Genomic DNA, 15,722 nt, shown 5'->3' with positions numbered 1-15,722 from the left:
GTAGGGGCAGAAGGGGCAGGGGAGCAGTGGAGAAGGGTAGAAAGGGATCGGAGTGATAAGCGCATGTCAGGGAGTGGATGGATTTGTAGGTGAAATCTGTAATAATCACTGGAAGGAGCGACAACATGTGGGCTTTAACACTGTCAAACAATTTTTACTGATCCTACTCTGCAATCTGTGTTTTTCTTACTACTGCCCTCTTATGACCTCTAACTTTTTAATGAACTCTCAATTGCCTTTTTTTTCTATCGACTCACAGTAGTTTACTGCAGCACTTGTCTCCCTCTCTCTCGCCCTCCCTTGGTCTTTCGAAATAGTTTTCAGTCTTTTAATTGGATCTGGCTATAGTTTTCTCACAGAAAGAAGCAAAGGATTTCTTCTCACGAAGAGTGAGTAAAAGGACGACACCCACGAAATAATAATCACGATCCTTGCATTTGATATAGTGCCTTATCACGTCTTCTAGACGTCTCAAAGCGCTTCACAGAATATGCTGTAAAGTGAATTGACTATATTTGTGGGCGAACGCGGCAGCCAATTGCGCGCAGCAGTGTCCCGCAAACAGTCATGGATTGAAAATGACCAATTTATTATTGTTTTTTTGGAGGGATTATTATTAGGCTCTGTGTGGAGTAAGGAAACTTGCCCAAGGTTTCGCCCTCTGCCTGGAATTGAACTCCGGTCTCTCACTTGCAAAGCGAGTGCTCTAACCACTGAGCTACAGGACTCCACAAAAACCACTGTGACTGCTGGAACTGCAGTTGTTTTTGGCAGAAAAAAAGGTAAGACAGAGCTAAGTGCCCTGTGCTGACCCGCCCTTTACTTTACCTGTGTGTGTGTGTGTGTGTGAGAGTGCGCACACAGACCAGAGGGTGTGGGGGGGAAACCAAGCAGGAAAGAAGGTGAAAGGCCTCAGGTGAGTGATCCCAGAGAAGCTAAGACATTAAAAACAAGACAAACACACACGTAGCAGCTGGCGGATGAGAAAATCCAGCTGGAAATCCTGGAAGCGTCCGGTGTTTTTGTTGTTGTGTGGGGGGGAGACAACAACAAGATTCCATTTATAGAGCGCCTTTCACGTCAGGAGGACGTCCCAAAGCGCTGTACAGTTGGGTCAGGACCCGAGCAGTGGGGGAAATGGTCAGGGTGAGGGGAGGGAAGGGAGGGAGTGAGGAGGGGGTAGAGAGTCGAGAGGGGAGCTGAAGGCACAGTCAAAGACAAAGATCTTGAGACCGGCCTTGAAGGAGGAAAGGGAGGAGGCGGCGAAGGCTTTACTGGCTGAAGGTTTAATAATTCATGGGGTGCGGGCACTTGCATCAGACCAGGTTTCCAGCTTGAATTGTACTTAAACTAGTAGAGAATGTGCTCCCTGGCGTTGATTGCCTTCGCGTCGGATCCTGGAGGTGGTGTGGGTTGAAGAGTCTCTAACCTGTGTGTGTGTGAGTGAGTGTGTGTTGTGTGTGAGTGAGTGAGTGTTGTGTGTGTGATAGAGTGAGTGTTTGTGTGTGAGAGTGTTGTGTGTGAAAGAGTGAGTGAGTGTTTTGTGTGTGTGTGAAAGTGAGTGTTGTGTGTGTGTGAGTGAGTGTTGTGTGTGAGTGAGTGTTGTGAGTGATTGTGAGTGTTGTGAGTGAGTGAGTGAGTGTTGTGAGTGAGTGTTGTGTGAGTGAGTGTTGAGTGAGTGAGTGTTGTGTGTGAGTGAGTGTTGTGTGTGAGTGTTGTGTGAGTGAGTGAGTGTTGAGTGAGTGAGTGAGTGTGAGTGAATGTTGTGAGTGAGTGTTGAGTGAGTGAGTGTTGTGTGAGAGTGAGTGAATGTGTGTTTGTGAGTGAGTGTTGTGTGTGAGAGTGTTGTGTGGAGTGAGTGAGTGTGTGTGTGAGTTGTGTGTGTGAGAGTGTTGTGTGTGAGTGAGTGTTGTGTGTGTGAGTGTTGTGTGTGTGAGTGTTGTGTGTGTGAGAGTGTTGTGTGTGTGAGAGTATTGTGTGTGAGAGTATTGTGTGTGAGAGTGTTGTGTGTGTGTGAGTGAGTGTTTGTGAGTGAGTGTTTGTGAGTGTTTGAGTGAGTGTTGTGAGTGAGTGTTGTGTGTGTGTGAGTGTTGTGTGTGAGTGTTGTGTGTGAGTGTTGTGTGTGTGAGTGTTGTGTGTGTGAGTGTTGTGTGTGAAAGTGTTGTGAGTGAGTGTGAGTGAGTGTTGTGTGTGAGAGTGTTGTGTGGAGTGAGTGTGTGAGTGAGTGTTGTGTGTGAGTGAGTGTTGTGAGTGAGTGAGTGTTGTGAGTGAGTGAGTGTTGTGAGTGAGTGTTGTGTGAGTGAGTGTTGAGTGAGTGAGTGTTGTGTGTGAGTGAGTGTTGTGTGTGAGTGTTGTGTGAGTGAGTGAGTGTTGAGTGAGTGAGTGTGAGTGAATGTTGTGAGTGAGTGTTGAGTGAGTGAGTGTTGTGTGAGAGTGAGTGAATGTGTGTTTGTGAGTGAGTGTTGTGTGTGAGAGTGTTGTGTGGAGTGAGTGAGTGTGTGTGTGAGTTGTGTGTGTGTGAGAGTGTTGTGTGTGAGAGTGTTGTGTGTGAGTGAGTGTTGTGTGTGTGAGTGTTGTGTGTGTGAGTGTTGTGTGTGTGAGAGTGTTGTGTGTGTGAGAGTGTTGTGTGTGTGAGAGTATTGTGTGTGAGAGTATTGTGTGTGTGTGAGTGAGTGTTTGTGAGTGAGTGTTTGTGAGTGTTTGAGTGAGTGTTTGTGAGTGAGTGTTGTGTGTGTGTGAGTGTTGTGTGTGAGTGTTGTGTGTGAGTGTTGTGTGTGTGAGTGTTGTGTGTGTGAGTGTTGTGTGTGAAAGTGTTGTGAGTGAGTGTGAGTGAGTGTTGTGTGTGAGAGTGTTGTGTGGAGTGAGTGTGTGTGTGAGTGAGTGTGTGTGTGAGTGTTGTGTGTGTGAGTGTTGTGTGTGTGAGTGTTGTGTGTGAAAGTGTTGTGAGTGAGTGTGAGTGAGTGTTGTGTGTGAGAGTGTTGTGTGGAGTGAGTGAGTGTGTGTGTGAGTTGTGTGTGTGTGTGAGTGTTGTGTGTGTGTGAGAGTGTTGTGTGTGAGAGTGTTGTGTGTGAGTGAGTGTTGTGTGAGTGAGTGTTGTGTGTGTGAGAGTGTTGTGTGTGTGAGAGTGTTGTGTGTGTGAGAGTGTTGTGTGTGTGTGAGTGAGTGTTTGTGAGTGAGTGTTTGTGAGTGAGTGTTTGTGAGTGAGTGTTGTGTGTGAGTGTTGTGTGTGTGAGTGTTGTGTGTGTGAGTGTTGTGTGTGTGAGTGTTGTGTGTGAAAGTGTGTGTGAGTGTGAGTGAGTGTTGTGTGTGAGAGTGTTGTGTGGAGTGAGTGAGTGTGTGTGTGAGTGTTGTGTTGTGTGTGAAAGTGTTGTGAGTGAGTGTGAGTGAGTGTTGTGTGTGAGAGTGTTGTGTGGAGTGAGTGTTGTGTGGAGTGAGTGTTGTGTGTGTGTGAGTGTTGTGTGTGTGTGAGTGTTGTGTGTGTGTGTGAGTGAGTGTTGTGTGTGAGTGTTGTGTGTGTGAGAGTGTTGTGTGTGAGACTGTTGTTTGTGTGTGAGACTGTTGTTTGTGTGTGAGTGAGTGTTTGTGAGTATTTGTGAGTGAGTGTTGTGTGTGAGTGTTGTGTGTGAGTGAGTGTTGTGTGTGAGTGAGTGTTGTGTGTGAGTGAGTGTGTGTGAGTGTTGTGTGTGAAAGTGTTGTGAGTGAGTGTGAGTGAGTGTTGTGAGTGTTGTGTGTGAGTGAGCGTTGTGTGTGTGTGTGTGTGTGTGAGTGAGTGTGAGTGAGTGTGTGTGAGTGTTGTGTGTGTGAGTGTTGTGTGTGTGAGTGTTGTGAGTGTTGGGTGTGAGAGTGAGTGTTTGTGTGTGAGAGTGAGTGTTGTGTGTGAGTGTGTGTGAGAGTGAGTGAGTGTGTGAGTGTTTGTGTGTGAGAGTGAGTGTTGTGTGTGAGTGAGTGAGTGTTGTGTCTGAGTGAGTGTTGTGTGTGAGTGTGTGTGAGTGAGTGTTTGTGTGTGAGAGTGAGTGTTTGTGTGTGAGAGTGAGTGTTGTGTGTGAGTGTGTGTGAGAGTGTTGTGAGTGAGTGAGTGTTTGTGTGTGTGAGTGTTGTGTGAGTGAGTGAGTGTTGAGTGAGTGAGTGTGAGTGAATGTTGTGAGTGAGTGTTGAGTGAGTGAGTGTTGTGTGAGAGTGAGTGAATGTGTGTTTGTGAGTGAGTGTTGTGTGTGAGAGTGTTGTGTGGAGTGAGTGAGTGTGTGTGTGAGTTGTGTGTGTGTGAGAGTGTTGTGTGTGTGTGAGAGTGTTGTGTGTGAGTGAGTGTTGTGTGTGTGAGTGTTGTGTGTGTGAGAGTGTTGTGTGTGTGAGAGTATTGTGTGTGAGAGTATTGTGTGTGAGAGTGTTGTGTGTGTGTGAGTGAGTGTTTGTGAGTGAGTGTTTGTGAGTGTTTGAGTGAGTGTTTGTGAGTGAGTGTTTGTGAGTGAGTGTTGTGTGTGTGTGAGTGTTGTGTGTGAGTGTTGTGTGTGAGTGTTGTGTGTGTGAGTGTTGTGTGTGAAAGTGTTGTGAGTGAGTGTGAGTGAGTGTTGTGTGTGAGAGTGTTGTGTGGAGTGAGTGTGTGTGTGAGTGAGTGTGTGTGTGAGTGTTGTGTGTGTGAGTGTTGTGTGTGTGAGTGTTGTGTGTGAAAGTGTTGTGAGTGAGTGTGAGTGAGTGTGTGTGTGAGAGTGTTGTGTGGAGTGAGTGAGTGTGTGTGTGAGTTGTGTGTGTGTGTGAGTGTTGTGTGTGTGTGAGAGTGTTGTGTGTGAGGTGTTGTGTGTGAGTGAGTGTTGTGTGTGTGAGTGTTGTGTGTGTGAGAGTGTTGTGTGTGTGAGAGTATTGTGTGTGAGAGTGTTGTGTGTGTGTGAGTGAGTGTTTGTGAGTGAGTGTTGTGAGTGAGTGTTTGTGAGTGAGTGTGTGTGTGAGTGTTGTGTGTGAGTTGTGTGTGTGAGTGTTGTGTGTGAAGTGTGTGGTGAGTGTGAGTGTTGTGTGTGAGAGTGTTGTGTGGAGTGAGTGAGTGTGTGTGTGAGTGTTGTGTGTGTGAGTGTTGTGTGTGTGAGTGTTGTGTGTGAAAGTGTTGTGAGTGAGTGTGAGTGAGTGTTGTGTGTGAGAGTGTTGTGTGGAGTGAGTGTTGTGTGGAGTGAGTGTTGTGTGTGTGTGAGTGTTGTGTGTGTGTGAGTGTTGTGTGTGTGTGTGAGTGAGTGTTGTGTGTGAGTGTTGTGTGTGTGTGAGTGTTGTGTGTGAGACTGTTGTTTGTGTGTGAGACTGTTTTTTGTGTGTGAGTGAGTGTTTGTGAGTATTTGTGAGTGAGTGTTGTGTGTGTGTGAGTGTTGTGTGTGAGTGAGTGTTGTGTGTGAGTGAGTGTTGTGTGTGAGTGAGTGTGTGTGAGTGTTGTGTGTGAAAGTGTTGTGAGTGAGTGTGAGAGTGTTGTGAGTGTTGTGAGTGAGCGTTGTGTGTGTGAGTGAGTGTGTGTGAGTGAGTGTGAGTGAGTGTGTGTGAGTGAGTGTGTGTGAGTGAGTGTGTGTGAGTGAGTGAGTGTGTGTGAGTGTTTGTGTGTGTGAGTGTTGTGTTGTGAGTGTTGGGTGTGAGAGTGAGTGTTTGTGTGTGAGAGTGAGTGTTGTGTGTGAGTGTGTGTGAGAGTGAGTGAGTGTGTGAGTGTTTGTGTGTTTGTGTGTGAGAGTGAGTGTTGTGTGTGAGTGAGTGAGTGTTGTGTCTGAGTGAGTGTTGTGTGTGAGTGTGTGTGAGTGAGTGTTTGTGTGTGAGAGTGAGTGTTTGTGTGTGAGAGTGAGTGTTGTGTGTGAGTGTGTGTGAGAGTGTTGTGAGTGAGTGAGTGTTTGTGTGTGTGAGTGTTGTGAGTGAGTGAGTGTTTGTGTGTGAGTGAGTGTTGTGTGTGAGTGAGTGAGTGTGTGTGAGTGTGTTGTGCTGAGCCACTGGTTTACTCTGCATTTGCATTGGCAGGTTTCGGTCTGCAAACAATTCGACTTGTGGTTACAAAGGTTCAGATCTTATCTCCTTTGTGGTGGTGCAAATAAGTCCTCCCCATCCACCCCCACCTTCCACTCCCCACCGCACTGTCTGTCCCTTACACAAGATCTGCAATATCCTGGGAAGAGACTTGGACCAAGGAAAAGTCTTAAAAGGTAAGAGCAGGAAAACTACTGTAACTGTGAGCTGGAGCTGGGAGGTATCTGGATCTCTTTTGGGGGGAGAGAGAGACACTCAAACTGAACAGACCTGTTCCACCACCTGAACAAGGAACAAAGTCAACACAACACACAACACAAGGTGTGTGTGTGTAGGGGGGGGGGGGGGGGAGGGGGTCACTGAGCAACACCACCACCTCTTGAGTTTCTGTCTCTTCTCCCTCTTTTGTGCAAACCCTCACTTTCCCCAATCCCCCCCTATATGCATCGTTTTAACGCAAGGAAACGTTATTCTACCATTTAAGGTCACCTGTGTCCTTCCAGTTTGCAGGTGGAGGTGTGGGGGAGGAGGAGAAAGGAAAATAATCGACTTAATTCTCCTGTAGGATTGGAGAGGCAGGGAATAGCCCCTCGGGGGTAATTATGTGGACAGAGTCTGAAATAGATGAAGTCATCAACCTCCTCCCTTGTAACTAGTTAAATCCAATCTCCCACTGTATTACAAACAAAAATGTTGTTTTCGATAAACTTCCATTGTGCTGCCTGTAAAGAAGAACTAACTTTCCCCTCCGCCCTCTGTAAGTACTTAGGTAAAAGGACGGCTGCTCTGGAAGCAGTTTCTTGGAAGAGGGCGACCCCTTCAAAGCAAAGAATAATTCCTTCGCAGAAAAAATAATTTGGTCACTCAATCCACGACCGTTTGTGGGACGCTGCTGTGCGCAATTGGCTGCCGTGTCGCGCCCGCAAGATATACAGTCTATTCTTTGCAGTATATTCTGTGATGCGTTTTGAGGCATCTCGGAGACGTGATAAGGCGCTATATCAAATGCAAGAATTATTATTAAATACTGTACAGTCAATGAAGCAGAATGCAGGTATTCCTAAAAGTAATGGCAAACAATGCAATGCTGTGTTATTACACAAATCATCAATTAACCAGACCTACCTTTGGAGTGGTCTGCTTAAATCAGGTTGAACAGTCTAAGGATTATCTTGGGAATAAAGAGCAAAGTATTCTCCAAGTTTTTACTTGCGTTTTATTGGTTGGTTCAGGTCCTGCAATTATTATTTTAGACACAGATTAACAGAAGCAGAAAACAACCCAAAATAAATTTAAGATACTGATAGAAAGCACTTACATTTTTAATATGTTAAAACATCTCCAGGTGCTTAATGGTTGATTACTATCAAGTGTTGTGATTGTTTTTGGAAGATCAGCACATACTTTCCTCAGCAAAGTCCCACAAATAGCCATGAATTGAATGATCAATAAATCTGGAGGATTGTTGGCAAGGGTGTTGGGAGAAATTCACTTCCCTTTTGAATGGTGTCAAGAGATCTTGCAATGTTTACATAACAAATAATTTTAAAAAACATTTGTTGGGTTTCAACGTTCAATAGCAAGAAACTGCAGAATCGATTTAAAGTGAAGATTACTGCAGAGAACATGATCTTATAAATGCTGCCCAATTAAACTTGCACCGTGTAATGATAGTAATGAAAATAAATGGTTAATTGCCAAAAAATTATAATGATATTCAATAACCACAACAGCTTGCATTTATATAGCACCCCTCATGCAGGATAGTGGCTCAGAGTATTTTTACAACATGGATAGAATATAAAATAAATCTAACCTGGAACAACTTTTCAATGGTGAAATATTCTAAGAAGCCATTACTGTTACAATCCAGAAGTTAAAATAATTCTTGCATATAGTGTTTTATAGGCTTCAAAATATTTTAAAACATTTTACAGAATTTCCTGTAAAGGTTAGTGACTGTATACTCGCTCCCTCCCTTGCTTTCTTCAACGTGTGTCTCAAAACTCTCCTCTTTGACCGAGTCTTCGGCCACCCTCCTACTCTACCTACCCTCCACCCTCCCGATCCTGACCCCCAGCTTGGGTCGAAATCCCTGACTGTCCAGCGCCTTGGTACGTACTCCCGATATGAACGACGCTGTACAAATGTAATTTTGTATTGTATTTGTAGGCAAAGTTGGTAGAGATTTTGAGAACAGCAACGTCTCAAGAATAGCCAATGAGTGAATGATCACTCCTTTCTCTTTTCAAATAATAATAATAATAATAATCCTTGCATTTGATATAGCGCTTTTCACGTCGGGAGGACGTCCCAAAGCGCTTCACAGAACACACTATAAAGTGAATTGACTGTATATTTGTGGGCGAACGCGGCAGCCAATTGCGCACAGCAATGTCCCACAAGCAGTCGGAGATTGAAAATGACCAATTTATTATTGTTTTGTTTTTTTGGAGGGATTATTATTAGGCTCTGTGTGGAGTAAGGAAACTTGCCCAAGGTTTCGCCCTGCCTGGAATTGAACTCAGGTCTCTCACTTGCAAAGCGAATGCTCTAACCACTGAGCTACAGGACTCCACGACAATAATACATTGTTCAGGTGACTTTAGCAGTCACCCGAACAGGCAGACAGGACCTTGGTTCTTCAATCGCCCTCTCACCTCTCTGCCTTCCCTCACCCCTACCCCACCACTCCCCCATACTCAGGTCCTGACCCCTGACTGTCCAGCGCTTTGGGACGTCGTCCTGACGTGAAAGGTGCTCTATAAATGTAGTGGTGTTGTTGGTTGTTGTCTCATCCGATAATGCAGCACTGCAATGAAGTTTCAGCCCATGTCGTTGTGTAGGATTTGAACCCACAGAATTCTGATTGGAGATGAGAGTACCACCAACTCAGCCAGGCTAAGTTGTAATATTTTGTGGCTGAATGTTTTTGTGTGTAACTTGTTGCGTTTTTATATATATTCAGAATTCATGTGTATTTCAAGAAGTGGAATGCGAATGAAACTGCACGATGTCTAATGCAAACAGAACTGCAAGAAGTCAGCCCTCCAACAGACCGCATCGGGAAAGAAGGCATCAAGACCGAGCAAATGGGGACAGAAATCATTCCAACCGGCACGCTGGAGAAGGCCACAGAGAGTCTCGCCAAAATAAACCACATCCTTCTAGGCAATCGTACTCCTCCAATGAAAGGTATTTATAATATAATAATCCTTGTATTTGGTGTAGTGCCTTATCACATCTTCGAGATGTCTCAAACCGCTTCCCAGAATATACTGTAAAGTGAATTAACTGTATATTTTGTGGGTGAAACGCGGCAGCCAATTTTGCACTGCAGTGTCCCACAAACAGTCATGGATTGAGTGACCAATTTATTATTATTTTTGTTTTGAAGGAATTATTACCCCTAAAAAAGCAATCCACCAATTGACTAACAACCAGGTTCCTACTTACTTCTGGGTAAACAGAGGTGTGAGGAGTAAGGAAACTTGCCCAACATTTCGCCCTGCCGGGAATCTCTCACTAGCAAGGAAAGCGTTCTAAGCACTGAGCTACAGGACTCCAAATAGGTATTTGGTACCTATTTACAGTCTCATTAAATCACTTTGATTAGGGTATAAAATGAGGCATTCCCAAATTAGAAATCGTGATCATAGCCAAGGTTTTTGCTTTCATAAATCTGACAAAGGGTTGGAAAGCAAACACCACAAATCGAGCTTTGATGAAATTTCAGATCATAAATTTGCTCAGTGAATCCTATTTTAGGTCGCAAACGAAAAGTACAAATAAAAGTGACTATTGCTTGCAAATTTTACATTTTAGATTCTACAACAACTTGCATTTATAAAATGCCGAATGGCATCTTGGAGTATATTCCTATACCAAATAACCAAAGTACAACTTGGATGGAAAATTATTTATGAGGGTCGTTGTGTATATCTGTGAATTGCAAAGTTTTTTTCAGGCCAGATGAAGTGACAACACCTAATGGGATCTAGGAGTCTGAATCTTGTGAAGGACTCAAGATTATCAGGTTATCAAGATGGTTTGATAAGTGCCACATCCCATTGCAAGGATTAGTTAGTATTTTAGGATTCTCTTAAGGAAAACCAGAAAACACAGTATATTATGGATAGTTAGTTACTAAATTGTGTCCTTGTGGAATAGATAATGGTCTTTCCTTTTTCTCTGACTGTGTTATGCAATATGGACAAGAAATGGTTTGAAATTACAAGAATAAACACAATTTAAACGTTTAGAGGATTACTAAAATCTGGCAGGAATTATAATGTTACCTCTTATCGTATTGTGGATTGGATGATTAATGAGTGTGTGGGAATGTTATACTTAGAAAAAAAATGAAATTTCTGTGCTTTGGAATCTTAGTCCAGTGTGCCCAAATGGACACTCCCTTTCACTTCCTGACTGTGTGATGTAAACTGATAAAAGCAGCACTAATGGACAATTTGTATTAAAAGTAGAAACAAAATTGATCAAATGGCTCCTGAAACTGTTTGACTGAAATGACAGTGATTCTTGGCAATCCCTCAGCCCCTCTGTCCCATGAATGGGTGAGATTTCAACAACCTTGACGCTGTTTCTCTCGACATCCCTCTCCCAAGATCTTTGTCTTGCATCCTTTTTCCCTAACCTGGGATCAATTCCCGGCAGGGCAAAACATTAGGCAAGTTTCCTTACTCCACACGCCTCTAGCAGTAAGTAGGAACCCAGATGTTAGTCAATTGGCGGATTGCTTTTCCGGGTTTAATAATCCCTTCAAAATAAATTTTAAAATATAATAATTTGGTCACTCAAACCACGACTGTTTGTGGGACACAAACAATCAACAATCAGCTGCCGCGTTTCACCCACAAAATATACGGTCACTTCACAATATATTCTGTGAAGTGTTTTGAGATGTCTCGAAGACATGATAAGATGCTATATCAAATATTGTTATTATTACTTTCAACACCCTTCCCCATCGTGTTTTTAAGGCATGAGTTATACAAGATTAACACCACCTATTATATCATTTATGAGATAATTTTTTGAATTTAGGTCCACTTTGGTGTTTTTTTTAATAAAATAAGTGTTCTATTTCACATTAGTAAACATTGACTTAGATGAAAAATTATGATTTTTCTCTATACTCTTTACCCCTCCACACCACCACACACAAAAGGCTTCTTAACGCCATATGTCAATAATGAACTTGGTACAGTATTTATTTCTGGGGAGGAGCTCTAAATAACGTAAATTACAAACATTTTTTTCCTGTGGGCAGGCTTTCACAAGTTCCACCAGATGAGTCCTACACCAGGCCATCCACTGCAAGACCGCCGCCATCTGAACACTTCAGGGACCCACCAAGTTCAAGCCCTCCTGATTACAGCTCTGCCTCACAATCCAACTATCCCCCAAAAGAGTCTTCCGGGAGCAAGTGCTCATATTTGTGTACAAGGAGGGGTAGGTACAATTTAAATGTCATTATATTCAAATTTAGTTATACCTTTGAGAAATAGTTAGTTGTTATACCAACGCAATGTAATACAGTTGATCCATTGAGCAGCTTCATGAATATCATATCCCTCTTCATTTTCTAATCGGATGTTCTGACATTGCAGTGTATGGATTACAAAGATGCCGTTTTCAAGAGCAATATATATTTTTTTAATAAGAAATGTATGAGCATATTTCCCTACAAATTTGTGCCAGTTTTATTTATTAACAAAAGTGTAATTTTCTTTTTTGCCCCCGTATTGTTCCTTCCTGGTGATGGGTTTGGAAGTTTGTAGATTTAGGACATAGAGTGATGAAAGTGAACTTTTCTTTACCATCATCTGAAAAACTGGTTTCCTTTTAGTGATCACTGTGCACTATTGCTCAGTGCACGTATCAGAAATGGAAGAGCAACACTGCAAAAAGTGTTGAAGAAACATTTTTTAAAAAAACGCAAGGGTTGTTTAGTACTTGAGTGTTTCACAGGAGATCCACAATATGGAAGTTTAGAATGCATTACCTGAACCCATTGGTTCAATTTCTGCCTTGTATCTACTTCTATCCATTTAATATCCTCTACATGACACTGATCTATCATACACTATTGAATGATACTTTATGATTCTTGTCAAATGTTCACCTGAAGTTCTAATGACTCCTAAACTGTTGAGCTATGCACAGTGAAAAATTGACTACAATTGGCCACACGTTGGGATGCCTGCCTGAGTGAATAATTTAGTCCTGATTCTATTCAGCATTATTGAGAGATTATTAGATATTTCAGAATTATTTTCAGACAACCTCAGATTAAGTTATAGACCATTAATTTTACAGGGATGCTGTAAAATGTGGCTATGAGCTTCTGGTAGTTTTGCATATAATTATAATAACTAAATAGGTCACTCAATCCATGGCTGTTCGTAGGACACTGCTGTGTGCAATTGGCTGCCACATTTTGCCCACAAAATATACAGTCAATTCACTTTACAGTATATTCTGTGAAGAGTTTTGAGATGTCTTGAAGATGTGATGAGGTGTTATATCAAATGCAAGGATTATTATTAATTGCCCTTCTTACTTAGTGAGATGAATTTCTTTCCACCTGCTACAATTGAGCTCTTCTTAAATTGTATCCATTAAAAAAATATTAATAACAATCTTGCTGTTATATAGCACCCCTCACACAGAATAGTGTTCCAGAGCGCTTGACATTGGCTAAGCACAACGCTGAGCCATGGGTGGAGGGGGGAGCCGTAGGTATGGTCCAAGTGGAAGGTCTTCAGACGCGACCTGAAGATGGGGAAGGATGGGGCAAGATGGAGAGATTGAGGGAGAGTAGTCCAGAACTTCAGTGATGATGAGTTTCAGTTAATGGTGAGTTTCAGTTAATGCGACAGTAGGAAGATTAGATTTCTGATACCTTTGGTGGATTCCTCTTGAGGTGGAGCTCTGTTCTAGAAAGGGCATCATCGCTGCCTTTACAGTGATGCCACCAGTAACAATCCTTTAAGAAAATGGGGTATTAAACTGCTTGTCTATTGAAATAATAACCCTTGGCTCCATATCTACTCACTTTGAATAATCACTTTTCTGATATATGTTTGAATAAACACATTGGAATTACTAAAGTGCCTGAATTAAAAAATATTTTCAATTGTGGTTGAAACTCATAACTCATGCACAGCCACGTAAGGTTCCTTTTGAAATTTTCTTGAATGTCGCCTATCGTTTTGAACCAAGTCCAAATCGAATGAATGCAAGTTAATGTGCATTCTTAATCCACATTAATCTCTCCAGATGTCCGATCTGCAAAATGCAAATCTATATAATTTTATTAGTGATTGGAATGCACATTAAGTGGCTAAAATATGTTAGATATTTTCGTATCAAGAAAGCAGTCGGATAGATAAGCTCTAAAAATAGGTTTATAAGGTACCGATTGGACCCAGAAGTTGGTGGTACAGGGAATATCATCAGGCTGGGAGAATGGTACCAGGAGTTTGTTTTGGGATCCCTTTGGGACCCCTTATAAATGACCTGGAGGTAGGAGTCACAAGCACAGTGGCTAAATTTGCAGATGACACAAAGTTAAGGAAGTTAGTAGACTGCAAAGATGAACAGGATAGGTTACAGGAGGACTTGATCATTCTTGAATTGGGCAGAACGATGGCAGATGAAATTTAATGTAGAGCTATCGCAACAATGCTCGGTAACAGTGAATAAGGCAAACCAGATAATGGGTTGTATTAAAAGGACAATGTTGAGCCGAAATAGTGGGGTAATCCTCCCACTTTATAAATCACTGGTGCGACTGCATTTGGATTACTGTGTGCAGTTGTGCTCCCCCTATTATAAAAAGGATATTGCAGCAATTGAGAGGATACAGAGGAGGGCAACCAAAATGATTGACTGATGGAGGGACTGGACTATGAGGAACGATTAGATAAACTGGGCATATTCACGCTGAAGAAGAGAAGGTTGAGGGATGATATGATTACGATCTTTTAAGATTCTAAAGGGACTAGATAATGTAGACTGTGATAAGCTGTTTTATCTTGTACTAAACAGTAGAACCAGTGGACACAGCCTGCGATTGAAGGGGGATAAATTCAGACCAAATCTGTGGAAACACTACTTTAGTGAGCGAGTAGTAAATTTATGGAGACAGTAGAAGCAGAAAATGTTTGTTTCGAGAGCAATATGAGATAGATTTCTGCTAGAAAATAATATCTCAAGATACAGTATATAGTTTGGGACACGACATGCCAAGCAACTGCCAGGATGGTGGAAGGCGAACTAGATGGACCTTGGTCTTCTTTCGCCCAGCAAATTCTTATATTATGTTCTTATAATTGAAAAATGATCGCAGCAATTTTGAAATTGGTCTCTTCTCTCCTTTCTGTGTCTGATCCTGTAACTATGAAGATCTTTGAGATATTATTCTATGTGAAGGGTGCTATATATATATATAAAATATATTTATGTAAGTTGTTTTTATTATTGCTGCGGAAATATGTCGTGGAGGGGAGAATGCCGGACATTGCATGAACTTTATCATCAGATGCAAGACCTGCACAAACACATCAGTAATCTCTGGCATGTTGTGGGCAGCAACCGAAGCGTGGGACTAAGTCATTGCCTTAATCTTGTTGTTTATTTTTAAAAAAAAGGGAGATGATTTATGATGGATGGCACGATGCAGCTCCCACTGAACTAGGAACTGAACGCCCGTACATGCCAAGTCGTGGTATTGCCATGTTATCTTTCTAAAATACAGGAAGATTTTTTTTTAAAAAAGTGGGAATAGAGAAATTAGAAATAAAAAATAAAGAAATAAAATAGCTCAAATGCTGTAAGATCTAAGGCTAATCAAACAGCATCTGAAAAGGTATCTGGGAATAGCTGTCATAAATTGCAAATACAGAGAAGGATACAATTTAAAATTATGGCTCCTTTGTGAAAATCAATTCTGAAGTTAAGTGGTTAATTTTGTAAGTTCTGTTTGTATTGGGAGTTTGCTTCTTCAGCTGCTAAGACCATTTCTGCAGTCAGCTGTACAGTAGTAATAATAATCCTTGCTTTTGATATAGCGCATTATCATAGCATTGAGCTGTCTCAAAGTGCTTCACAGAATAAATTGAAAAGTGGATTGACTGTATATTTTGTCTGCAAAACGCAGAAGGCAATTGCGCACAGAAAAGACCCACAAACAGTCGTGGATTGAGTGACACTTTTTTTTGTATATGCACTTAAAAGCTTCAAATAGAAAGTAAATGAGTTCCATTTCTCGATTATCACTTATGAGATGACTTGGCTTTAAGTACTTTTCAATGGTACAGTGAAACTCTTGACAACTCGTCACCCCAAGGAAAATAGCTCAAATGAAAACTTATCAGACTTTTCATAAGTACAGCGTCTCAAAATTACGAAGTACTCGAATCAGAATGGGAAAGAAGTTTCTCAATTTCTTTGTTTTTTAATTCAAAATGCTTGCATAAGATTTTAAGACATTTACAGTGGCTCATGCATGAATGCAAAAGCTGAATGGTATATGTTAACTGCTTGGATACATAAACAGCAAGCAAGCTGATCACACAAAGTACAGCATTCAACGCACCTTAGACAAATGGTGTTTTGGGGAATTATAAAAATTCCTTAATCACTTATCGATTTGAAGATTGAATATCAGAGGTATATAACATGGAAATACCGTATTAAAACTTCAAAAACCTGTCAAG

At 41.8% G+C, this 15,722-nt stretch overlaps 1 protein-coding gene across 4 annotated transcripts in view; it reads left to right on the top strand.

Moving 5' to 3' along the window:
* The first annotated feature begins 720 nt into the window (after nt 1-720).
* Nucleotides 721-15,722, top strand: part of si:ch211-191a24.4 (uncharacterized protein LOC100150331 homolog) — a 28,822-nt gene continuing 13,820 nt past the window's right edge. For 2 of the 4 annotated variants that reach the window (XM_042332463.1, XM_042332466.1), the window contains exons 1-4: nt 852-916; nt 5,974-6,155; nt 8,948-9,174; nt 11,270-11,451. In XM_042332463.1, the coding sequence (XP_042188397.1) occupies nt 8,993-9,174; nt 11,270-11,451 (364 nt within the window). In that variant the 5' untranslated portion in view covers nt 852-916; nt 5,974-6,155; nt 8,948-8,992. Of the gene's footprint in view, nt 783-851; nt 917-1,233; nt 1,326-5,973; nt 6,156-8,947; nt 9,175-11,269; nt 11,452-15,722 lie in introns of those variants that run through there. The other 2 variants (XM_042332464.1, XM_042332465.1) reach the window with 2 other exon arrangements.

This window comes from Callorhinchus milii, unplaced genomic scaffold, assembly GCF_018977255.1.
Source record: "Callorhinchus milii isolate IMCB2004 unplaced genomic scaffold, IMCB_Cmil_1.0 Scaffold2, whole genome shotgun sequence".
Classification (NCBI taxonomy): Eukaryota; Metazoa; Chordata; class Chondrichthyes; order Chimaeriformes; family Callorhinchidae; genus Callorhinchus; species Callorhinchus milii.
The sequence above is the reverse complement of the archived record's forward strand: the minus strand, read 5'-3'. Positions and strand labels throughout refer to the sequence as shown.